This window comes from Lepidochelys olivacea (genome assembly GCF_965140295.1).
Source record: "Lepidochelys olivacea isolate rLepOli2 genome assembly, chromosome: 7".
In the NCBI taxonomy this organism is placed as follows: Eukaryota; Metazoa; Chordata; order Testudines; family Cheloniidae; genus Lepidochelys; species Lepidochelys olivacea.
In genome coordinates, this window is record NC_140417.1 from 35650151 (window position 1) to 35675412 (window position 25262).

The 25262-nt window shown below is 42.8% G+C and overlaps 1 protein-coding gene across 6 annotated transcripts in view; it reads right to left on the reverse strand.

Annotated features, from left to right (window-relative positions):
• The window catches only part of FBLN2 (fibulin 2), a gene marked incomplete at its 5' end in the record, with an annotated part of 188390 nt that overhangs the window by 26052 nt on the left and 137076 nt on the right, over window positions 1-25262 (reverse strand). For 5 of the 6 annotated variants that reach the window (XM_084635148.1, XM_084635146.1, XM_084635151.1 and 2 more), the window contains 4 exons: window positions 8191-8292; window positions 8710-8838; window positions 13567-13773; window positions 22892-23078. In XM_084635148.1, coding sequence (XP_084491274.1) covers window positions 8191-8292; window positions 8710-8838; window positions 13567-13773; window positions 22892-23078 — 625 coding nt within the window. The remainder of the gene's footprint in view (window positions 1-8190; window positions 8293-8709; window positions 8839-13566; window positions 13774-22891; window positions 23079-25262) is intronic. The other variant, XM_084635147.1, reaches the window with a different exon arrangement.

Here is a 25262-nt window from a genome sequence, read left to right on the forward strand (position 1 = left end):
TGGGCAGCATGGCTGCAGCTCCGGCCAGATGGCACGACTATAGCGCTGCCAGACCTGGTGCTCCAAGGAGGCGCAGTCAGGGGGTCGGGGTCAGGAGGAGCTCCGGGGGGTGTTTGCAGGGCAGCGGTCATGGGGCCTGGGCCCTGCTGCTGGGGACAGGGGAAAAGCAAGCCAGGGCCCCCACAGCATGCTTGGCCCCCGTCCCTAGCAGCCAAGCCCAGATAGGGAGCGAGCCCTGCCCGACTGCCAGGGAGAGCAGCCAAATGAGCAGGGGATACACACAGGGACAGGACTGAGCCCTCTTACCCCCCTCCCCACGCCCCCACCCCCCCCGGTTACATGGGGCAGGAAGGGCAGGGAGGATTGGATAGGGGGTGGGGGGGCCCCAGGGGGGCAGTCAGGGGGTGGGGAGCAGGGGAGATTCGATGGGGTGGGAGTCCTGGGGGTGGTCAGGAGCTGGAGAGCAGGAGGGATTGGATAGGGGATGGGTATCCCGGGGGGATGGTCAGGGGGCAGAGAGCAGGGGTGTTTGGATAGGATGCAGAAGTCCCAGGGGGCAGTCAGGGGTGGGCAGCAGGGGGGGCAGGTTGGATGGGGATAGGGGTTCGGGGGGGGCTGGATAGGGGGCCAGGCTACGCCTCACTGTTTGGGGAGGCATAACATCTCCCAGCCTTCCCTACCTAGCCCTCCATACAATTTCTGTACCCAATGTGGCCCTAGGGCCAAAAAGTTTGCCCACCCCTGCTCTGTAGTCTGGTGGTTCGGGCCCTAGCCTGGGATGTAGGAAACCCAAGGTCAAATCCCCGCTCTGCCTGAATCAGCATGATCTGGCATGAAACACTCTGCTCTGAAGCTGGCGAAGCAGGGTCTTGAACTGGATTTCCCCCATGCCAAGGCAGAGTCCTAACCACCAGGTTCTAGAGTACCCACAACATTCAGAAAATTCTGTTTTTGCAAAGATGTTTAAAAAGTTGGGTTTTGTTTTGATGTAGAATAAAAAAAATTCAAAACCATGATAAGGGCCCAAAATGAGAATTGTCATCCTCCAGCCTGCTCAACAAACATGGTCCTATCTGTTCATCTCCCTTGCGTGGGAACGGAGAGGGATCAGGCCCCACATACGAACAGGAGTTACAGAAAAATGGCTCAGCTACGCTCCATGCAAATGCAGAGGGGGGGAAGGGGTAGTGATGGTAAGTATGTTTGTTGCTTCTGGATCCCGAGACCAATTTGCACAGGTCCAGAATGCTGGCACTAACTAGAGAAGCCTCAGAACTCCCCAGAATTCCCATGGCCATTCTGGCATTTTGGGATTGTTGGCATAGGTATGCCCTGACCATGCACCTACCCTGCTATTCCTGCAGACATGCCCTCTGGCACCAGGGCTAGCAAGAGAGCTGCTATGGTGGTTCTGTACCACCCAAAGATTCACTTACCCTGGGGGAATCCTCCAGGGGACGATTAAGCCAGCTTTAACACTGGTTGCTGCTACCAGAATGATGCAAAGCAGATGGAGTGGTCACAAGGATCTTGCCCAATATATTTTTTAGACCAGGCCAATCTCTCTTCCTTTACAGATTATCTATAAAATTAGGGGTGGTTGATAACCCTGCTCTCCTCAGTACTCTGAGAACCACTCATCACATCTGTAAGGTGCTTGACCTAGCACTGGAAAATCTGAGCCAGGTTTTCACTAATCAGATAAAATTAATTCCTGCTGTTGGACCAAATATTGTCTCAGCTTCAGTCAGAAGCTGTCAGAAAAACAGGAGGAAGGAAAAAACCTCACAGCCACAAGAGTAAGGGAGAAAGAGAGAGTTGCAAAGAAAGCAAGAAAAATACTTTGGAAAGATATCACGGATTAGAATGATAGAGTTATTTATTTGTTCTTTCAGAGATCCAAAGCATTGCTGAAATGTGTTTGTGGGCTAGGAACAGAAAAGTGGTTTGCATTGCTACCAGTAACAATTCAGTATTCTTGTCATCAGTCAAAACACCCTCGATGAGTAGATTGAAGCTGTATGCTAAGTTGTGTGTGTGATCATAGGACAACACTTATTTTTTCCCCTGGAACTACTGTTTAAAATAGGAAACTTCACATGACATCAGTGTTAGTTTCCTATGTCTCAGAAGCTGCCTTAGCTGCAAAGGGATATTGGCAAAGACCTGATCGCTGATTTTCTTGGGTTTGTTTGTTCAGTTTAGTTGGGGTTGTTTTTTTGCTTTGTTTTATATAATTGTACAGTAAATTAGCATTTTTACACAATCTTGTAAACGGTCAGTGCAGGTTTTTTAGTGTTCTATAGTTGCTCAAGAATTCTGTTCTCTCTTTAAATTACATCAGCTCAAATTTGTTTTATAGAACACATCTGTTTTATTTAGAATGGTTGTTCCTTTTGCAACTACCCATCCCACCTCTTCGTAGTTCTGGTTGTGTGCAGTCCCTGTGGTGCATAAATAAAGTGACCACTTACTGTGTACTCAGAGAGGGGGAAAAAGTTTGGATGGGAAATAGCAAAGATAATGGCATACTGTGCTCTGCACATGTAAATAGGAGTGAATCACATGGAAAGGAGCCAATGGGTATGTGTGTTTGGGTGTGTGTGAGAGAGAGAGAGATGAATCAGACTTTAAACTGCCAATAGAAACAACCCCATTAAAAACACACCTCACCACCTGATTCTTATCTTTGGTAAACATGGAGCTTTCAAGAGCAAAGAAATTATAATATGCATTCAAACAAGCTTAGCAGAGGAGTTGTTTGCATGCCATTTAAACAGCTGTTGGCTCTTCTGTGTGCCTGACTGACTTTCAGGAATTCTGGAAATCTGCTCTTGAATGCACCTGGAATTTTAATCTGCTACAATTTGACTCAAGGAAATTCAAGAGAAAATACATTGGCTGTTCTATTGTAGTGTACAGATAGTCCCTCCCCTCCCTGATATACATACATATTGATATTAAAAAAATTAAAACAATTCACAGACACAGTATTAAATACACAGTTTATTGGTCCCAAACTGTTCAAGATGGAGCACAAAAGCAGTTAGCTTGCAAAGGATTCTTTAGGGAAACATGGCTGTAGTGAGAGGCTGAAATGGCAGCTCAACAAATTAGAAACCACAATATATTTGTGGCTTTTCTGTTTGACTAGAAAAGTTAGAAAAATGTTAAATATGGCAAATGTTCTCCAAGCACGTATAGTAAAGACACGTGCAAGTACAGGAAGCAGATATTCAGTGTGTACCTATTCCAAGTTTCAGAGTAGCAGCCGTATTAGTCTGTATCCGCAAAAAGAAAAGGAGTACTTGTGGCACCTTAGTCTCTAAGGTGCCACAAGTACTCCTTTTCTTTTTAACTATTCCAAGTTACACTAGTCTCAAAACTTCCTTGCCTCTTTAACCAAGGTACTTGTAGCTATCTGAACTGTAGCAGAGAAATACATGACTTCATTATTTAGCCAGGGAACAAGGGAAGTTTTTTTGCTTCACAAAAGAGTTTTTCCTTCCACGTGTGCATCACTTTAATAAAAAACACATTAAGTGTGTTTCAAAACTGCTATTGTATCTTTTACTTATGTCAGCTGAGGGGGAAGTCATAGGATGTTGAAAAGTGAAAATGATTATAGTACCTGGGATACCCTTGCAAAGGGTTATATAAGTCAATGGAAAACATTCATTAATTTAGCTTCGAACCACTCCTGTGTGAGGTAGGAAAATACTGTTGTCCATTACTTTACAGATGAGGCTATTGAAGCAAAGTGACATAACCAAGATTTCATGTGTAGGAACCTAAAATGAGGCTCCAAAATTTCTTTTAGGCTCCTTAAATAACATACCTGATTTTCAGAAGTGTTGTGTACTCTGCAGCCTCCATTAAGGCTCTGGGAGCTGCTGAGTGCTCAGCACTCTGAAAAAAGGTTTCAGAGTAACAGCCGTGTTAGTCTGTATTCGCAAAAAGAAAAGGAGTACTTGTGGCACCTTAGAGACTAACCAATTTATTTGAGCATGAGCTTTCATGAGCTACAGCTCACTTCATTGGATGCATACTGTGGAAAGTGTAGATGATCTTTTTATATACACCAAAAGCAAGAAAAAACTCTGAAAAAAGTGGCCCTGGGCACACAGGAAGAACATGGTGAAGCACAGAATAACATCTGCCTCCCAGTTCTGTGTTTTAACCCTAAAATATCCTTCCCTCCCAGTGATCTTGTGCTAATCATTTCATTGTTTAATCTAAACTATTATATTTAGATAAATAAAAAATCAGTATTTTAAAAAAAAATAAGCTAGAAAAAAATCCATATTGGAACATTTGAAAAGCCAGAATGGAAGTAGATTTGTTTGCATTCCTGTTTCTGAACTTTGACATGGTTATTATTGGGACATTTTCCTGCCTGCTCCCTCCTGCTTCATGCCACATGATGCTCAGTAATAAAATGAGATCACAGAGCACTAGAGGAAAGGAAAAGAGCAAAGCTGTGATGCTGCAGGGTTGAACATGATTCAGTACATGATGCTATAAACAAAATTATAGGACAGTCAAGGAAGGGAAGGGAGAAGGAAAATAATGACATGTCTACAAGTGATATTATCGTCACAGGTGGTAGTGATTTTCAAGTGTCATTAGTGATTTCCAAGGCTTCAATTTTTGGATGCCTAACTCTAGACACCTTAAGAGGGTCTAATTTGCAGAGGGTGAGTGCACAACATTTCTGAAAATTAGGCCTCTGAGATGTCTCTAGTTTGGTATGTGAAAATCAAGTAATTTTTTAAAATGTAGGCCATAGCCTTTCGTAAGCAATGACATTTAAAGACACTATTAAATGACAGAATAGTGGTAAAAAATTATTATTGTCCCACTGAAGGTTATAAACCAGGGATGTTGCAACAAGATGTTGAGGTACCTGACCTTTATTCTTATAATATCAGTGGGAGACCTGTGGGTTAATCCGAGAATCAAAAATTCCATTGTTTCGGAATGCATTTTCTACAGAAGCTTTGTTACTTGAATTTGTGCACCTTTCATCAGATACATTTATCAAGCTCCTGTGCCAAAGCCCCAAACCTAAAGCAGCAGAATTCACCCTGTCCAGAAAGGTCAAGACCATTCTATGCTACATTAGTCCAATTTAACTGTCAACTGAATTTCTGCTTTTCATAACTGCATGAACTTTTATGGCTTTCCAGCTGAATAATATGCATCCTGAGAACGTATTGCTAGGGGAAAAGCCAAATAGCAGAAGAACACACAATGGTAAAAATCATGGAGTGAGTGATGCACATGTGTTTTTACTAACTCACATTGAAATGTCATATGCAAAGATGGCCAGAGAGCCTTTTAGCACAAATGGTTTAAATGCATTGCGCAGCATGAAGAATTATGATGCTTCAGTGAATGGCTTACACCTATCATTTTACCAACACATTTTCTATGCATGTTGAGTGTAAAGCCCTCTGCACAGATCACCCTGTGGTTGACACAGTAGAATGATCCCAATGTGTTCATACATAACTGGCTTCTGGAACAATTGTGAGCACCTGTAAGGCACTCATCCAGGTCTATATCAACATGTTGCAACCAAAAGGGAAAAATAGAATTCTATTAGCTTTGTTCCTGAAATGATACAATATTTCTTTCACATTGGAGCTATTTAAATACACTGTGTTGGAGCTACCATGTTAGTATCATATTACAATTTAAGCAGAGCATTATGTTCAGTGCAAAGGATACAATTAACATTCCAAATGTTACCGTGGTTGCCTAGAGACAATCATCTCAACACTGATATTGTTGAAACAAGCTGATCTCCATCATGACAAGATTTAGGTAAGGATTCATAGGGAATAATTTATCCCAGGATTTTAACCTCTTGTTTTTGTTCATGGAATTTCTAGGGTTTCCTTGAATTAGGCTGATTCAACTGATATTCAATAGCATTCGAGAATCTATGTTTTAAAAAATATTAACTCTCTGGATTGATTGGGAACAGTTCTCTGAGAGAGTTCAGGAGATGCTATTCAACCTTAGTTGGTTAGTTATGATTGATCAGATATTTATTATTGATTGATAAGGACAAGGTACGACACAGGACATTGTGTCGGTTCCATGACTGGAGGACCGTACAAGCACTTTCTATGTGAATATTCAGATGTGTAAATTTAAAATTCAGATTCTGTGAATAATCATGATGTGACTTTTGAAACTCACTGTTTATAAATACCTAGGACACACATTCAGATGGTGTTAAAGCCCAGGGAGCTGTGCTGATTTATATCAGCTGAAGATCTGGGCCATTTATGCCAGTGAAACTTAGATCATTCAAGTGTTCCAGTACAGCAAACACAAAAAGGCCAGTGAAAATTTATTTAAAGATTCAGGTGAATATTCACAGATTGCCTGTCTCTTCCACCCCCACAAACACACTATTTGCCCAGCACCAACCATGACAAAACCCATTTCACATATGCATTGTAGTTGTAGCCATATTGGTCCCAGGATATCAGCGAGACAAGGAGGGTGAGGTAATATCTTTTATTGCACCAACCTCTGTTGGTGAGAGAGACAAGCTTTTGAGCCACACAGAGCTCTTCTTCAGGTCTGGGAAAGGAACTCCTGGCATCACAGCAAAACTCAAGGTGGAACAGGTTGTTTAGCATAAGTAGTTAGTACGTACTGTAAGGGACCAATCAAGGTAGAATGACCCATTAACACCTCTGCAGTGAGAGGACAAAAAGAGGGCGGTAGTGGGTTACAGATTGTTGTAGTTGTTTGTTGATACCCACTATGGGTTCCAGTGTGGGGTGGTAGGTGAGAACTATGAGTATACACCTTAACACACTTAAAACCACCTTCACCAAATAAGGACACTTCACCAGAGAAGTAGATGGCATCATGGAATGGGCCACCCAGATACCCTGAGAGAACCTGTTTCAATCCAGAAATAAAACCCCATCTGCACACCACTCATCCAGTGCACTAAATGCCCCAATAACACAGTATTGAACTCATACAGGAAAATGATAAAAGACAAAAACACCCTATCACCTATGGATGAACACTTTTCACAAAGCGCTCACTATATTCTGACCTATCAGTCATCACCCTCAAAAGAAACCTGTGCAACACTTGAAAAAGAGGACCCCGGACAGACCCCTGGTGAAGCTTATGTCGGTCAAGGGTGTGTTTTTTCATACCCATGACCAACAAAAGTTTTATTGACCAAAGGGCTACTGTAGACAAAGTCTAAAAATCATGGACGGGACATAGACACTGGATTTATGGCTTATTACAACAACCTGTAACGCATTATCCCCCTCTTTTTCTCCTATGACTGCAGAGGTATTAATGGGCCACTCTACTGCAAACGTTTGTCTCTCTCACCAACAGAGGCTGGTCCAATGAAAGATATTACCTCGCCCATCTTGTCTCTCTAAAACCCATTTCAGTCATTTACAAATGCCTCTTCTATTATATAACTTCCCACAGTGAATATAACCCTTCTATACAAACTTGGCTTGAAGGATGGAGTTCACTCCTCCACCTGTAGAGAGAACACAGATTTGCAGCAGAGCCTCTCTTGGTTTCCATGCTAGCTCATAGGCTGGAACGGTAGCCTCTGCCACTTCACAACTTCACTGCAGAATGTCAGGGCCACTGGATTTGTGCTGTTGTAGATCCCATGGCCCAGACCCCAACTGCTTTTGATTGGAGGCCCCCCTCCAATGTCATGCAAGGCGTGTACAGGCCCCATTCCTCCAACCTGAACAACTCCAATACAAGACTTAGGTAAAGCAAAAGGTGAATTTTACATTTTACATTTAGTGAAAAAGGGATAGTAATAAGGTCTTATGTTTTAACAAGAGGTATGGTCTGACCAGTCTTAACTACTTTGCCATGCACACAGTCAGGGAATGCATCTTTAATCACCACAGTGGAAATGGCTAACCAGGCAATTCTTCAAATGACCAGATGGATGTTGTAAGTGATATGTCTGAGGTGCTCAAACACTTTTAGCATCCCTAGTGCAATCTAGTTTTAAGTACAGTAAAGTTAAGTCTGTACTATCACCTGCAGTTAGCAATATCAAAAATAATAGGCCCTTAGAGAAATGTCCATGAGGCTCCCAAGATTAATGGGAACCATATAATGTGTCTTTAGTCTATTATCTCAGTGGAAACACCTACTCACCTTCACAGGAAACGCCATCAGCCATGAGAGTATATCCACTTAAACAAGAGCACACAGCATTTCCTTCCACAATATTACAGATGTGCTTGCAGGGGCCATTATCTAGACAAAGCAAAGTTTCAAACATTTTAAAATTCAACACAGAAGTCCTCTAAAGAGCTTTGTTCACCCAGGTATAATCCCAGGTATAAAATGTGTAAACGAACAATCTCTTGGTACTTACCATCCTTCTATTATACTCGAATATTCCTACGTGTGTTACTTAAGTTATCCTGCACCGCTCTTCTGTTTAAAATAACCTAAATAGCAAGTGTGTAATAACCTTGAAATTAGAGTCTAACCTCAGATTACCTCAGCACATTCCTCTTGACAATCCTCTAAACTCCTCAGGCTAATATAAGAGGTAACTTATGTATGTATGTGCACGGAAATGAAATCAGCCAAGGGAGCTTTGGAATTTCATTCCAGCCTTGTAAACATTCCTAAACCATCTGTCTCCAGCTTGTCTGTCATACATACCTTTACACTTATTTTGCTCTACTTGTAAAGTCTTAATAGTGGTAGGCTGAATATTAGAGGCTTCTGGAGCAATGGTTGCTTCCACTCCTATGTTTTGTCCATCATCAATGTTTTGTCCATCATCAATATCTGTGAACATGTACAAAAACAAAGAATGTAGAGATGAATATTACATCACATCCCTCAAGTGCCAGAAGCAAAGATTCCAAGTCAGACCTGTCATTCAGTTATGCTACTTTCTGTAATCTATACAAATAGATTTTCAGATGACTCCATAACTTCTCCTGCAAAACTGATGAAGGCGCTGAGTTGATATTTGTGATCTTAAAACATATTGTGTCCAGGCAATTGTCCAAATAGCATAAGCACATGCAGAGGGTTGTATGCATAAATGGATATGCTCCAGAATTAGCAGGCAGGGTAGCCTGCTGTACAATTCCTCCACCAAGTTAAATTTTTCTTGTAGGTATCAAAATCTAATTCATCACATAACAGTTTATGATTTAAGCCTTAGACTGTTGCCCTGCCATGAAGCCAATCTCCTTGTCTTAATTCCTTGGATGAATTGCATGGTCAATATATAAAAATATATGTGGTCTTCAAACATATGCTGTATATTCTACTAAAATGTAATTGAAAATAATACGTCCACTATTGTAGGCACAGTATGAAAGAGAATAACATCCAAACAGACAAGTAGGACTTTTCATGACTAACATCTATCATTTCCCTTAAGTGTCTAAAAAAAAACCTTTAAAGGTATGACAGCAGGTCTAAACTAGTGCTCTGCTCTGTAATATCAACAGTAGCAATCCAGCTTGTGTGTGTCATCTTTTTGTGTCTAAGCTGAACAAGGCCCAGTTCTGCCCTGGGATGTACAACTCCTGCTGGCTTCAGCAGAAGTGGTACACACACATCTGAGCACACAATATGACCCACAGGGTGTATGACAATGAGAGATGACTGACCAGGATTACTGCATGGAGATTTTCCATGAAAATAACAGGTATGAGAGGCGCAGAGGCATGAGGCAAGGGCAGTAAAACTTCATGTGGTATGTCCCAGTTAGATTTCCCAGTGTCAGAAAATAAGGCAAGAGATACAGATGTGTTTGATCCAGCTAGATTTCCTGCCATGAGGGTAAGCCAACCCAGCTAACAAAAATAAAAGGCACATTTTGTATGAATTAAGACATTACTGATTAATTCTCTGTAAAAACAGAGATTTTCTTTTTTCAAAATATTAACAGGAAAATGTAAATTAAAAGAAAAAATAATCAGGGTTCTGCAGAAAGTTAAGTGGGGTTATCCATACCTGAGAGTGCATTGGGGGACAGAGGAGACAGACATATAAAACACGATGGGTTTGTTACACACCTCGTCAGGGGGAAATATTAAACAGGAGGAATAAGAAGTCCAGTAGGAGCACTGAGAGCTACAGCAGGAAAGAATGGAGATTAGCCAGACATCCAACTACATGCATGTCTCTTCTTGCTCCATAGCCGGGTGTAATCAAAGGCCCTCTCCTCATGTACTACACCTCTCCCTTGCCCAGCATGAAAACAAGACATATGTAGTGCTCATGAGGAGATATTCACCAGGTCCTATGGCCAGAAAGAGAAAATGGGAAGATGCCATGGCTACTAGATAGCCAACTGGTGGTGCATTGCAACCTGGAAGGGCAACGAAGCATTCTTCCTAAACTCATGCAAAACGTGGAGATGAGCTATGTAATCTTGCTTATAGTGCAGCAGTGTGAATGGAATATTGGTGCAGAAGCCCTGTTCCAGCTCCACCATCTCTGTGTCCCACAGCTTGGGCTCTCTCTGCATGGACCAGCATATGGAACTATTGTTGCTGCATGCCGAATGCAGACCCAGCCTTCCCTTAGGAATTTGAAGATTACTTCATCCTGGACTGAGGGTAAAATTTTCAAAAGCACCTAAGTGACTAAGGAACTTTAGTCTCATTTTCAGAAGTGATTTAAGACCTTAGGAGCCTAAGTTCCATTGCCATTCAATGAGAATTAGGACCTTAAGGGTCAGATTTTCAAAGGTATTTAAGAACCTAAAAATGCAGGTTGGTGCCTAGTGGAGTTTTCAAAAGTGCCTGGACAACCGTCTATATCTTTAGGCACCTAAATACCTTCATGAATCTGGTCCTATTTGCCTAAGTCACTTTTGAAAATGGGATTTGGGCTCCTACATCACATTGGCACTTTTGAAAACGTAAACCTGAATGATTACAGTGCTTTGTAGATTTTACATATCTTAATTTATTTCAAGCCTTCCTTCTAATCATCTAGGAAGTTACTGATGAGGAAATAATGATGTCTGGAAAACGGTATACCAATATACCACCTGCCACTTCTCATAGGGCATTTTTATTTGTTACGATGAAAACTAAAAGTTAAATAGACAGTGACTTTGATCACATGTATTTTAAAAAAGAAGAGTCCATTTTAAAACAGAAGTGCCAGAAAAAAAGTTTTGGCAAGGGAGTGGTTTGCATATTAAATGAGTTACTGTTCTTGAATAGATATGGGCAAACTATTTACTGTATAATATAAAGAACCATCCACCAACTTTCATTGAAAGCTCCAAACAAACCTATTTAGAGTACATTAGCAAAGGTTCATTCAACTATTTTCACCATTGAGTCTCATTTATATTCACTAAGTTGTGATCTGAAGAACTTCACTCAAAATAGAGGGTGCTCAGCACCTCTCATATTTCCTAATATACCGATGGTCTTCAGCCAGGATTGAAAGCACCAATGAGATGTTCTCTCTACTGGCAGACTGACCAGAAGTAGTGATCACCAAAAATCTTATAAGAACCCATCATCAAATCAAATCTCAAAGGGAGACAGCCTCCTTGCAGATCGAGCACCACCTGGATCAATCTCTAGCTCGGTCCTTGAAATGGTCTATCTGGATGACCAGAATGGCCCTTTCATAAGGTTTCATGGGTCATTTTCACACTTCAGTGGCAGAGAAACTCTTGATCATTTCAGCTACCGGGACAACTGACCACATAGTCACAGGTGGTCAGCTTCAGCATAAACGCCCTCATGAAGTGTACGCACCATTTCTGGAAAGTTCATTCCCAAAAGTTTTCTAATCTAAGTTTACAGACCCATATGTTACATGTTACAGATGTTTTAAAAAAAGAATAAAAATTAAACCCAAAAGTAGAACCCAGCACTAATTCTGCACACAGCAGCACTTATCTGATGTGGCTTTACGTACAGCCGTCTTGCAAAACTGCCATGAAAATTTGCTACCAGACACAAAATCTACTACTCCACAACCAGGCTTCTGATGATGTTGGTGGCAGGAACAAACAAACAAACAAATAAATTTGATGTAAGTGAGAGGGTGAACTAAATTTTGCAAGGCTGAAGTACACCACCTCTGTATCAGGTTCCTTACACAGAATTTAATATAAACAAAAGAGCAGACAACTGACAACTGTAGCAAAAGCATAGTCAAAAAATACCTCACTGATGTAACTTTCTCAAAATCATGGTGAGAAGAATGATATAATAAGAACTTATTATTTGGATTTAGCTGACAGTACTTGGAGTCTAAGGTTTGGCAAAAATTGGATGGCAGCATTTCTTTTGCTCATTAAATAAGCAAAGAATGTCTAAATTAAAAGCACATGTAATTAACCTAAAGTTTTAACTTTTCAGATTAGCTGACTTGAAATCTTGCCATTGGAGAACTTTATACATCCAAACAATTACAACACAATAGGCTTTCTTTGCAAGCCTTCCACTGTATTCAGGAACATTATATTTTATATCACTGGACAGAAGTCAATGATTGCAAAAAAAATTCAAGTTCAGGAAGCACTACCATGTGTTTGACCTGAATAAATATTATTTTCATTTAGAAAACTAGCCATGACATACAAAATACCTCATGTGACACATGACACACTGCAAATGCAAATCATTACAAATCCTTTACTTTTTTCAAAGGACCCTAAAGGTGCCTTCCTCCTTTAGGATCTATTGAAAATGTCATCCCAACTGCATTTACGTTTACATTTGTCACATTTTTTCTGTAATGTATGCAAATTTCAAAAGTTGCAGGAACATATTTTAAGAGGTTCCTCTTCTTGCTCACATTCCAACCTTTTCTGCTCCTGTATTCTGATGTGAAGTCATAATGCTAAATTTACAAAATCATATTCATGATAAAAAGATCATTTGAAATATAACTACTAAAGGACACGTGAGTTTGGAAATGAAGAAATTAGTCACATCCTCAATTTGAACATCGGGCTGGACCTTTTTAGAACGATCAGGTTTGGTTCAGATTATTAGTTTCCCCAATGCAATATAAGTAGCGTTTTACTCCCAACAACTCCTCCCTTGGAACCTCCAAAGAATTGTTCAGAGTGGAAATCCAGTACAAGAAAGTATCTTCCATTCTTAATGGATCCTTCAATTCTTAGTGGAAGATACATGTCTAAACCCCATAGATAACTTTGAAAAACTTCTCAACCCATATCAGGAAAAGATCCCTGACTGAGAACTATCAGACTCAAGAAAAATGGTGGAACCTCCATTGCTTGAGTCATTTAAAAAAAAATGATAAAGACTAGACAACATAGCTGAGGGAATAATCCTGCTGATCTAGTTGCTATGATTTCCTATTTTCTTCGTAAAACCTCTCTCTCCCTCTCTCTCTCCAACATTTAATTCACACTCTCTGTTTCAGATAGTACGAGATTAAATAAAAAGTCAGATTAAAACTGGACAGGTCAGTAAAGATGGCAAGGTGGGGACACTACTAGTCATGTATGGGATGACTTTTCTTAATTTGTTTCCTGTCCATGTTTCTCACCTGGATTACAGCTGAGCCCATCATCTTGCAGAGTAAATCTTGGGAAACATGAACACTTGTAAGATCCCACTGTATTGATGCACAGGTGCTGACAGAGCTCTCCAGGATAGACAAGGCACTCATCCAGGTCATCTCCAGGTAAGTTGTTAGACAGTTCAGCTTCGTTACTGATGGACAAGGCTTCATTGTGATCCTCAATTTCTGAAACTACCAGCATTATAGCATCATTAAGCGAGACAAGAACCTAGAGAATACGGCATGTACTGTCATGAGGAAAAAAACACCAGCAGACACAGTGAAACGCACCTTAAGCAGTGATTCAAGGGATAAAAAAAAATATTTGCCCTAAATAGGTGGTTCTTTAACTAAATGGCAATCATAATTGTTGTGTAAGCTTTGAGGATGCAGTTCTTTAAAGTGGCCACCGACTAAAGGACGGTCCTTCATGCACCTTCACTCTGTTTGTAAGGTCCACTATATTATTATTTGTATGGCAGTAGTGCCTAGAGGCTCCAACTGAGACTGGGGACTGACTGTCCTAGGTACAGTACACAGAAGTACAGTAAGAGCCAGCCCCTGTCCTAAAAGCTTACAATCTAAAGAGACAAGCCAGACAAAAGATGGGAAGGGAATCAGAAGCTCAGAGAAACACAGTGTTGCTCAAGCAAAAACAGAAGGTCAGTGGGAAAAGCAGAAATAGAATCCAGGTCTCTTGAGTCTCAGTCCAGTGCTCCATGCTAACTATCCCTACCCATTATAATTTCATCTTGGATAAAGTTACTGATACGCTTCTAGGGCAGGTGCTATACCTTGACCCCACTCTCCGTCTCTCTTGTGGGCACTCTTTCTAAGCCCCAGGCCCTTAGCTGTACTTCTCTTAGGCTGGCACTCTGTGGCATATGCCACTTTTCGACTGTATCACCAGGTTACAGTACCCAGTTTCACCGACCTGTTATCCCAGCAGGCCCACACTTTGCTTTGCTATACATTTCTCTCCAGGAGCTGCGATCAGCTGATGAACATAGTGACTTATGACAGCTTTTTCAAAACACATACGATTTATTTATCCATAGGAACATAACAAGTACAGTAACCAGGGTTAAAATGACAAAAGCCTAAATGCATTATCCTGCATTGGCCTTTCCTTGCCAGTTCTAGGTAGGTGAGGCAGACTGTCCAGGAAGCTTCTACCTCTCAGTCTGATTTCCCCAGTCAGTGTCTCTCCCATTAGTTCACTGGCTTTTTATCCATTATTTTCTTTCCTTTGTCTGATTTGGAACCCTGCACCTGATTCAAACTGGTCTATATGTTTCTCCATAGGGCATTAGCGGTAGCCACCCATCAAGTATTGTTCCTCTGAGCCCAGGCAATTGAATTAAAAACCTAGGTAGTTGGGAAGAGCTGGACTTAATTCTAAACTGGCCACAAGATAACCTCTAAACCCACAAATATGCACACAGTATTCATAAGAATACTATCAATAATTTCATATTCTTCACAGTCATCTATCCATATATCTACTACTAATTTTAAGAAGAAATAAACATTGAGAGATGATCAGAGTAATCAGAAAGAAAAGGAGTACTTGTGGCACCTTAGAGACTAACCAACTTATTTGAGCATAAGCTTTCGTGAGCTACAGCATCCGATGAAGTGAGCTGTAGCTCACGAAAGCTTATGCTCAAATAAATTGGTTAGTCTCTAAGGTGCCACAAGTACTCCTTTTCTTTTTGCGAATACAGACTAACATGGCTGTTACTCTGAAAAGAGTAATCAGAGCAGTTCCTATTCAAGGCATTACTTCTGTAGGCATGCTCTGTATGTATAGTACCAACTGAAAATGACCCACACAATTTTAAAAAATTATGTTATAGTAGTATGCTGAGCATGGGTCAGAGTATTTCTTTGGGATTAATATGCAACTGTGATCAAGGGCCTTCAGCCACATTTAGGGTCATCTCCTCCCCCCAGCCACGTATCAAATCCTCCAGAAATGTCCTGTGCCTTGATTATATTGCTTGATTTGTCCAGAGATCTCTCTCTATAAGGCTGGAAAGCTCCCGTTTGCTACTCCTGGAGAGATCATAGTCTAAGCCTTAGCAAACCTGCAGTGGTGTTCCCTTTTGGATCACATAAGTTTCAGTAACTTATTCTGTGGTTTCACAAAAATAAAATTCAGAAAACCTAGAGATTCTAATGCATGTTTGTGTGTGCTCAGATATTCAATGTTGCGTTCCATATCATTTCAGTAGTAAGAAACACTATTGACTATGAAACAAACACCTTGTTTTGTTCCTAGCACCTTATGTTTCAAAATCACTTAATTCCAACTCTTTGAAAACTCTTGGGGTTTTGTTTGTTTGTTTGTTTTTAAATAAAAGCTGTCATCTGTGGGATATTGTAAGAAGAAGCATTAGTGATTATACTGAATCCTTAGCAACATAAAAGAAATGTAAGAATGATGCCTAATGGCAACACCATTCATAGTTTTTTTTTTCATAAAAAATCCTCAGCCCACAAAGTTTAACAATAAGACAATTCCCATATTTCACTAAAGCAGGGATGCTTCAAGCCAATCAGAAAGGGGGGAAAATGTGCTTGCTTCAGATATGCCTAGTGTACCTACAGTAGGTGAACAATCAATGCTCTCTTATCCTTTTTCCTATTCTTTCCTCTTTGTCGCTTACAAACTGCTTTGGCTGGATCAAGTGCCTGAGAGTGAACAGCAAGAGCAAAGGGTCACGCATCTATTCATGTGCAGAGCCAGAGTTTTAAAAAAGGGCCCTGCTAAGAAGCACGAGCAGAAGAGAATTTTCTGAAATCCTGCAGATAGTTTGAACAGATAACCCTAATGCATCAAAACTACTATTTTAACAGGTGTGTCCCTTTAAAGGGGAACTGTTTATGAGTGTTCTGCTTGTGGAAGATATTTTAATTTATTACACAGACAAAATATTTACCTAGCAGATGTTTTCTTTCACCAGGCCACTTCCACTTGTTGACTGAAAGTGCCTCTCTTTCTAATAGGTGTAGGGTATAACGTTACTAAGGATTTAAAGGGGTTTTGTTGTATTTCTGTATGAGTTTTGGTTTGGTAGTTAGAAAAATAGTTTCCTTTCAATAGGTCTGTTTCTTTACCAAGTATTTGTTTAAGCCAGTTCCACTAAAATACATTACTATGCTTCCCATTATGTAAAAGTTAATTAAATGTCAGAAAAATTGAATGCCACGTTAATTATTTTATGCATTTTAAAAGAGTAATTTAGGAAGGATTAAAGTAAAATACAGTAATTCTTCAGTTGGACTTGTCAGGCCCAAATTAAGACCTTAGAGGAGAGGAAGAAGAGACAGAGCTTGAGCAGACTGAGGGTGGAAGCATTATGCCTACCAAGTACACGTGCAGACATAATGGGTCTAGGAGTGATGGGGCAGCTTGCTCACTAGTACCCCATCTACCCCCTCTGAAAAGATGTAACCTGTTATCCCAATGCAGCTCTCCAGGACCCCGATTCAACAAACCATCCCTATTTAGCATAGCACTTCAGTGGGTCCTTAACTTTCACCATTCTTAAATCCCATTAACATCAACAGGACTTACATTTAAGTATGTGCTTAAGTGCTGTGCTGAACTGGGGCACAGATGCTGTCCAGTGCCTGGCAGGGGCTGGACAGGGACAATAGTCATGCCTCCAAACATCTGGCTCTGGGTATTTTGCTCTGCCAATAGCAAGCCCTTGCCAAATCCACATCCATATGCTTAGGGACAAAGCTGGGAAGCGAAAGCTCCTTGCTCCTGCCCCTCAGCCACACAGTGACCTCTGCTGGGGCAACTGTGAATTACACTAAAGTAAAAGTGATTTCCACCCCCACCCCATGAAGTTTATTGTAACAAGCCAAACAACATGTAACTATTTAAAACTGGACTAGTTACAGCAGAGAGGCCTCAAAGGAGTAGAGTTTCCCCCCCTCATAGCTAGAGATGCCAAGTCTTGTCAATTCTACTCTACACAAGGGTTGACAGAAGTTGGCATCACACTAGGGTGACCAGATGTCCCATTTTTAAAGGGACAGTCCCGTATTTAAGCCCTCCTGCAGGTGTCCCGATTTTTCTTAAAAAATGGACAAATTGTCCCATATTTTCTGTTCCCCCCCACCAGTACTGGTGGGTCCTGCTGCTGGCCAGATCCCTGCTCGCCAGCCAGCCACCCACCATTGGTGAGCGTGGGGGTCCAGTAACCGACAATGAGAGTGGGTGTGCAAGCCTGGTGGCGGGGCAAGGCTGCAGCGTGGCGGGCCGGCCACTCCCTCTGCTGGTCTGTCAGTGCAGTCCCCACTGCATGTCAGCTCTCAGCCAGCCGGGTCTCGCCCCTTGTCCCGTTTCTGGCCGGCACTGACTGCGCTCTGTGGTGGCTGGCGAGTGTGGGTGCCGGGCAGTGGCCGGTTATGCGTCACCTCTGCTGCCCACCCATTGGCCTTTTATGTGCTCTCCCTCTCGCTGTCCTCTCACTGCTTTGCCCCTTCACGCCCCAGCCCTGGTGCTCATCCATAACTACCCGCCCTCCCTCCCACCAGCGGGGCGCGTCTCACTCCCAGCACTGTGCAGAGAACCAGCACCTGGTCAGAATGCTCAGCTTGCCAACAGCCTGGCCGGCAGGCTCCTTCCTTCCCACACTGCCTCTGGCTGGGCTAGCACCCCAGGAAAGCCCAAAATCCTCTGGCCCCAAGTGCTGGCAAGGAGGAGCCAAAACCTGCATGTGCCAAAGCCCCGTACAGCATTGGCGCAGAGAAGCCTCTCTACCCCTCAGCTAAGCTCTGGAGTCAGGGCCGGCTCTAGGATTTTTGCTGCCCAAAGCAAAAAAATTTTGGGCTGCCCCCGCTTTTTTTTTCATGCCCCCTGACGCTGGCTCTGCCCCAACTCCGCCCCCTTCCCAATCCCTTCCCCAAATCCCTGGCCCTGCTTCCTCCCCCGGGCGTGCTGCATTTCCCCCCCCCCCATTGCTTCCCACGGCTCCTCCCCCGCAACCTCCCGCCCTAGCTTACCTCCGCTCCGCCTGCTCCCCTGAACACGCCGTCACTCCGCTTGTCCCCCCTCCCTCCCAGGCTTGCAGTGCGAAACAGCTGTTTTGCGTGTGGGAAGCCTGGGAGGGAGGGGGAGAAGCGGAGTGGCGGCGGCGCGCTCAGGGGAGCAGGCGGAGGCGGAGCGGAGGCAATCTGGGGCGGTGGGGACACATTTCGAGGGGGGCGGCACATTTCTAGGGGCAGCATGGCCGGCGCCAGAATGCTGCCCCTAGAAATGTGCCACCGCCCCAGGCACCTGCTTGTTTTGCTGGTGCCTGGAGCCGGCCCTGTCTGGAGTGGCAGGGGGAGAAGCAATTTCCAGCCTGTTTGTGCCCCAACCCAGTGGCTCCACAACAGCCCCCCTGGGCAGGGGCTTAGCTCCCTCTTCACTCACTCCCCTCTCTACCTGGGTCCTACCCCCCAGGGAGCATGGAGCTGCTCCGTCCCCTAGGCACCCTCCGCTGCTGAGCCACCTCTCTGGCCGGGCTTGCTGAAGCTCCTGCAGTCAGGTTCCCTGGGCCCTGGTGCACAATGCATCCTCAGGGCTTAACCCCTTCCTGCCTGCACTGTAGCAGAGTGAAGCGGGGACAGGAGGTGGCTGGGTTATGTCGGTGGCCAGCAGCAGCCTGGAGGAGGTGTTAGCTGCCTTCTCACACTGTAGGCAGGAAGGGAAGGGAGCTGCTTCAAGCCACGGTAGGTGGGGAGAAAGACACAGGCCAGGTCATCCCTTCCCCTCCCCCTCTGTGGCTGGAAGCAGCTCCTGACCTGTCCCTCCCACACAGTGCCAAAAGGCTGCTGCTGGCCACATTCTGGTATGAACCCTGGCAGAAATCTGGGGAGGGTTGTGAATGTGAATGTGAATATGCATGCCCCTCCCTCCATGTGTTGCCTCAGGAAGACCCGGCACCAGGTACCAGGAGAGGCGGGTCTGTCCCGGAGGCCCAGCCAGGCATGGAGGGCTCAGAGCACCAGGCAGGGAGAGTCAGGTCGGTTGGTCACCTTCCCATGTGAGAGAGATGAACGGGAGTGTGTGTGTGAGTGTCACCACTCCCTGTGTGAACCCTAAAGCTTTGAAGATAAGAAGGTAAATAAAAAGAATCCAACTCTGCAATATTTGTTTTCAACAGGGGCTCAGTCAACCTGATGTTAATTGAACGTTTGTACTACATAGTTCTGATTGATTACCATTGAACTTGCTTGAATACGAGTAATTTTACCAGGTGTCCCGTATTCAGCATAGGGAAATATGGTCACCCTACATCACACACTCGTGAGAACTCAAAGTGAAGGTGAGGGGTTTACAAGTAACAGGGGACTTTGTGTCAGGTAAAAAGCTTCAGATACAGAACAAACCAAAGCTTCATCCTTCTACCAACCATCTATTGCTTGCAAGAGCCACAGTTTTTAAAAGAAATGGGCTGGTAATTAGATGTGTGCAAAATTCAAAAGTGTTCATTTGGGGGAATTTATTTGTGCACAAAGGTTTGTTATATTTGTTTTGCCCAGTCCTGCTGTAGGGGATGGCTATTGCCATATAAAAAAAACTAATTTTCTTTGCGGTTTAAGATTTGAAGCTCTCTTCACTTGGAAGGGACCCCTTCTTGTTCAAATGTACCCATACCCAGCCAAATTTCACTCCAAAAGATGAGTTCACCAGAATGACTTTTCCTCCTCAAAAACAGCTCAGTTTGAGTACCAAGTGAAATGCAAAGAAAACCAAAGCACAAACTTAGAAAACTAGTACAAATATTTTGCACATCTCTATTAGCAAGATAAAGCTAGAGATACCTTACTACCACCTCAAGGGAAAACAGCTGATCTGATTAGACAGCATGGCACAGGTAAGGACCAAGATCTTCAGCTGTTATAAATCAGTGTAGCTCCATTGATCCTAAAAGAGGATCTGGCCAAAACCCAAATTCTTTAAAAATATGTAATGGATTTCTGCAACTTTTCACATGCTGTACCTATCTGAAGAATCAAACTATTGTTGCATCAGTGTGACTGTTCTGGGCATTCTTAACAAAATATGAAATTATTATTAAAGACATTGGTACGCAGAGTTCCTTTTTCACTCTACTTCTGATATGCTGTTCAGCAAACAAGGTTCTTTAGGAGAGACTTTCAGAGATTTTTTGGGTCGGAATTTCCAGGAGCTTTGAAAACTTTCACATGAAAGCACTGAGAACATCAGGGTCACATTTTATACCATCTTACTTTTTAAATTCCCATGTACATCTTTCGCCTTCCTTTAAAAAACAAACAAAAAAAAGAAGCGCAGTGTATTTTTTTACATACTATATGCTAATACTCTGGAAAAAAACAAGTGGAGAAATAACCCCCTGTCCTTTGCCCCCGGTGAAAATGTACACAAATGTTGTCATTTCCCCCAGAAATCTTTAAAACATTGTGTCTTTAAAAGCTTTCCACTCTTTAAAAAGAAAACACATAAAAGCCTGTGTGTTCTAGATTTCTGTTTCTTATTGAAGTTCCAAAGCTTTCGAATGTCAGAAATGTGTGTGTAACACAGCACTAGCTGCACTAACCAGTCCCTACACTGGTTTAAAACAGAATCATTCCACGTACAAATTGGGAGAAGAGAATGGGCAAGGATTTGAATCCAGCATGCTAGATGGCTATCCAGAGGGACAATTACTTGTTAGTTACGTGTAACAGGTGTTTGGTACTTCATGCTGGAGAAAGTATAATCTAGTGGTTAGAGAAAGGGACGACGAGTCTTGACTCTATCATTCTGTTCCCTGGTTCCACAACTCTCTCACTGTGTGACCTTACGTAAATTCACTTAACTGCTTGGTGTCAGTATATTTGTTTTCAAAATGGATATAACACTATTTGCACAGCTTGCAAGGACACTAAGGAGCTGCATTAATGTTTGTAAAAAACTTTTTGAGTCCCTGACTGACAAGTGTTGTGGTATTTAATGCAAAACAAGGATAGGCCAATATGTGTCCGTTTTGGTTCATCTGCAGTTTGCAAACCTTATTCAAGAGGTTTTGTTTGCACCATAAACCAGTGGCCAGATTGTTTGGAGCAAACTCAGGGCTTGGCCACACGGAGACTCTAGGGTATAGCTACAGTGCACAAACCTGCTGCACACTAAGTCACTGTGTGGACCTTGCTACTGTGCACTAAATGTCCTGTAGTGTGCTTTGACCTACTGCAGTCAAACTGCACTACGGAGCTTGGAGCATGTGGTAGCAGAGTCCAAAAGGCCAATCAGAACGTGGCCTATGAGTTGCTACCCCTATAAAAAGGCACCCACCCCCACCTTTACCTTTGCAGTCTTCCATGGGAATGACCCACTGCCTTTCAGCCAGCCTATTCCAGCACCAGTGACTCTGGGGAGCACTGAGAGGCAGCTCCACCAATCTCCTTTGGTATTTTGGTATGGCTGCTACCCGCCAATTTTAAAAGGATCTTTCGAGGGCTCAGAGCTGCCCATCTGCCTATAGCAAAAAGGCAGGAAACAGATTGCCCTGCTGCTACCATTACGTTTACTGAGCCGGACAGACAGGAACCCCCAGCCTCTTCAACACCATTTGGTAGGGAGCTACTTGCTTCCACTGAAGGTGGACTCAAGGGAGAGGATGGGGAGAAAATGTCACTAGTGATGCCCTAAGTCTGCATTGAAGAGGCAAATGCTTTTTCAGTGAAACTATTCAGCACACCCTGTAGAAACTACTTGGCTTTACATCAGTGTTGTGACAAGCAACAAGGAAACAAGAGGACTGAGACCTTGGTTAAGGCTTTGTGGGCATGGAGAGTTACTCTTGACGAACTCTGTGTAGATGCTCTTATTACAGAATAAGAGTGCCTTACTCCAGATTTGCCTAATACAGTGGAGTTAATCTGCTTTAAATTCATACCCTACCTCATTCCAGATTAACTTTCACGTGTAGACAAGCCCTAAGCATTAGTAAATATTTCCTTTGCACAGAAAGGAACAGTCAGTCCTATTTGGCTCAGTGAAAGTGTTGGGGGTAACCATTCTGGACAATCTAGTAGGTTGCATCATCCAACCTGACAGCTAATGAAATACCAGCAGATAGGTGGGCACCCCAAGTTCAGAGGCATCTAAAATTTCTGACCCAATTCAGTCCATCTCTGGTCCAAAGGAAGCGCTTTATTTTTGACTGAAAGTGAAACCAATTGTACTTCCACAGTATCAGTTTGGGGTTTTTTTTGGTCTTGAATGAAGAAACTGCTCATCTGTACAACTGCCTGTAATTAAAACCAGGGAACCTACTTCTCTCAGGTGTCACTGTTGGCAGAGGTTCGGGATGCCTTTTTATTTCTGGAGGAATAAGATGATCTTCTCCTTCACAGCAGGACAGCATCACGTGGTTGCAGGGATAGCCGAGATTTGGGTTGGACTCACAGGTTTGCCCCTCACTTTTTACCCTCTGTCCCAGAGTGCAGCAATCACAACATTGCTGTAAAGAAAGGAGACAATTAGCAGCCTAGTTTTTTGGTGCCTGTGTTATATATAAATAGAGGTGGGCCCAAGCCCCAGAATTGAGTCGATCTGAACTTCCCCCAGGAGCAAGGATGTCTGAATCAATGGTTAGGATTTAGCCAATTACAGAAATGGGATCCTCACTCCCTGCTTATTTGGCCTGTCTAGTACAAAGAGGGAAACTGAAGTTGGATGGATATTGAAATCTAGCTGCAATGTGGACTTCAGTTACTGTTCACATGGAAGCAGAAGGCAAATGCTGTAGGAACATCTGCTCACAACAGTTGCATACATTAGTCATTGTTTTGGATATATGTTAATACACCACAAACTAGATGTGGAAAATGTGTAGGTTCTTTAAGACAATTTCAAATGAACATACAGAACCTTAGCCAGCAATCAGTTACTGTCTAGTAAATTGTCAGATATCTTTTTATAAGTACCATGCTTCATAGAGCAAGTTACCGTTTCATTGGTCTCACATTAGATTTGTCTTTATGTTGGATTTTTGACAAAACTGCAGTAGCAACAGTAAATGAAATAGTGCTCCTTTGACAGCTTGGGCTAATTAAATACATAGGAGGGAAAATGACTGAATGCATATTGGAATCTGCACGTTTAGCCTTCGATCGCTAAATATAATACCATTTCACAAACACCCAAATTAAGTGAATTTACCATTATCACTTAATTAATATTTCTGTCAACGTACTACCCAGTCTTTTGCAATGAATCCTACACACTAGCCTACACAAGAAGTTAGCCAGCTCTTAATAAGGGCTCAAATAGCCAGTTTGAGATGAGGTTAGAACAGCACTGCTAATATAATCAACTTTTTCTTTCACAATAAGATTGTTAATTTATCGTAGGAGGTGATGGTAGTTACCCCATGGCATTCAACTTATGATCCCTTTGCAAAACCCTAAACTTCACTCTGACACACTGAGCACTATATTTACCAAGTCCACAAATGTAGGAGACTACTGAGGGCTAGATTGTCCCTGGCCCTTACATCAGTTTATAGTAAGGGAAGATGGTATAGGACGCTGTCCTCCTTTAGCACTCTGCATAAGCACCAGGAATACTCAGATGAACAGAGACTGCTCCCTCCAGACACCTATTGTCCAGCAAATGGACTCTGGCTTTTGTATTCCCGGACTCCCCTGAACATGAGCCCACATAGCTGACAGCTGCAGAGACGGGGTTAGGAAACAGACCAGAATGCATTGCTAAGAATTGCACCCGTCCTCCCCTTCCATGGGTCATTTAGAAGGGATAACACAGATTGTGGTCTTTCCCTGCACACTGGGGAGATGAGGGAGGATTCGTTCTGTCCTGGGGCACATCCCTCCTGGAGTTTCCCTTGCGGTGGGGTGATTGTACTGACCTTTACTCAGGGCTATATGCAATTTCCACAATCAGGCCATAAAAGTGCATGAGACAAACACAGAATCCTATACATGTTTAAGAGTCCTTTCTGAGCATTTCTCATGTTTCAGCATAATTAGCAGCTAATCAAGCAAGGAAGTGGAGAAGCTAACTCTCCCTGCTACACAGACCATAGGGAGATCACAGGTAAATGAAGATGGCCACCATGATGTGAATATTAAATAGCTGACTTGACACCTTAATAAGTACATTTAGATGCCCACATTCACAGTGAATGGTTATAAAATGCTTGACAGCACTCAGAATCTCCCTTCCTCTAGATAAGTGATGAGAGTCAATGTGTCCAGTTCTCCTTTATACCTCTGCAACCCCACTGAGACTGCCCATATGAACGAAGACCAGGGAATTCAGTGTAGTTCAGCTGCAGACAGCAATCAGTGGCATGAAACAGAAGCCACATTTAAACTGGCACCAGCTGACAATGTCAGCAGAAATCCCAAAAACTAAATGAGGTGAAAACTGAACTAAGCTCTCTCTTCCAGAGCTGGTTGTACCAAACCAGTCTCCTATCAAAGGCTGGTTTCCTCCCAGCGTCATGCTGTGCCCGTTCACACACCATCCCTGTCAAACTTGGATTTTTCACCAGCACTGCTCCCACTATGGACAGGGCTGTAACAGAGAATCTGGGCTTTAAGGGCTTCCTCCAAAAGACCCACAAAAGGCAGTGCATGGAACTCAGTTTTTCTGCATCTGAAGAATGAAGGGCTGAGTC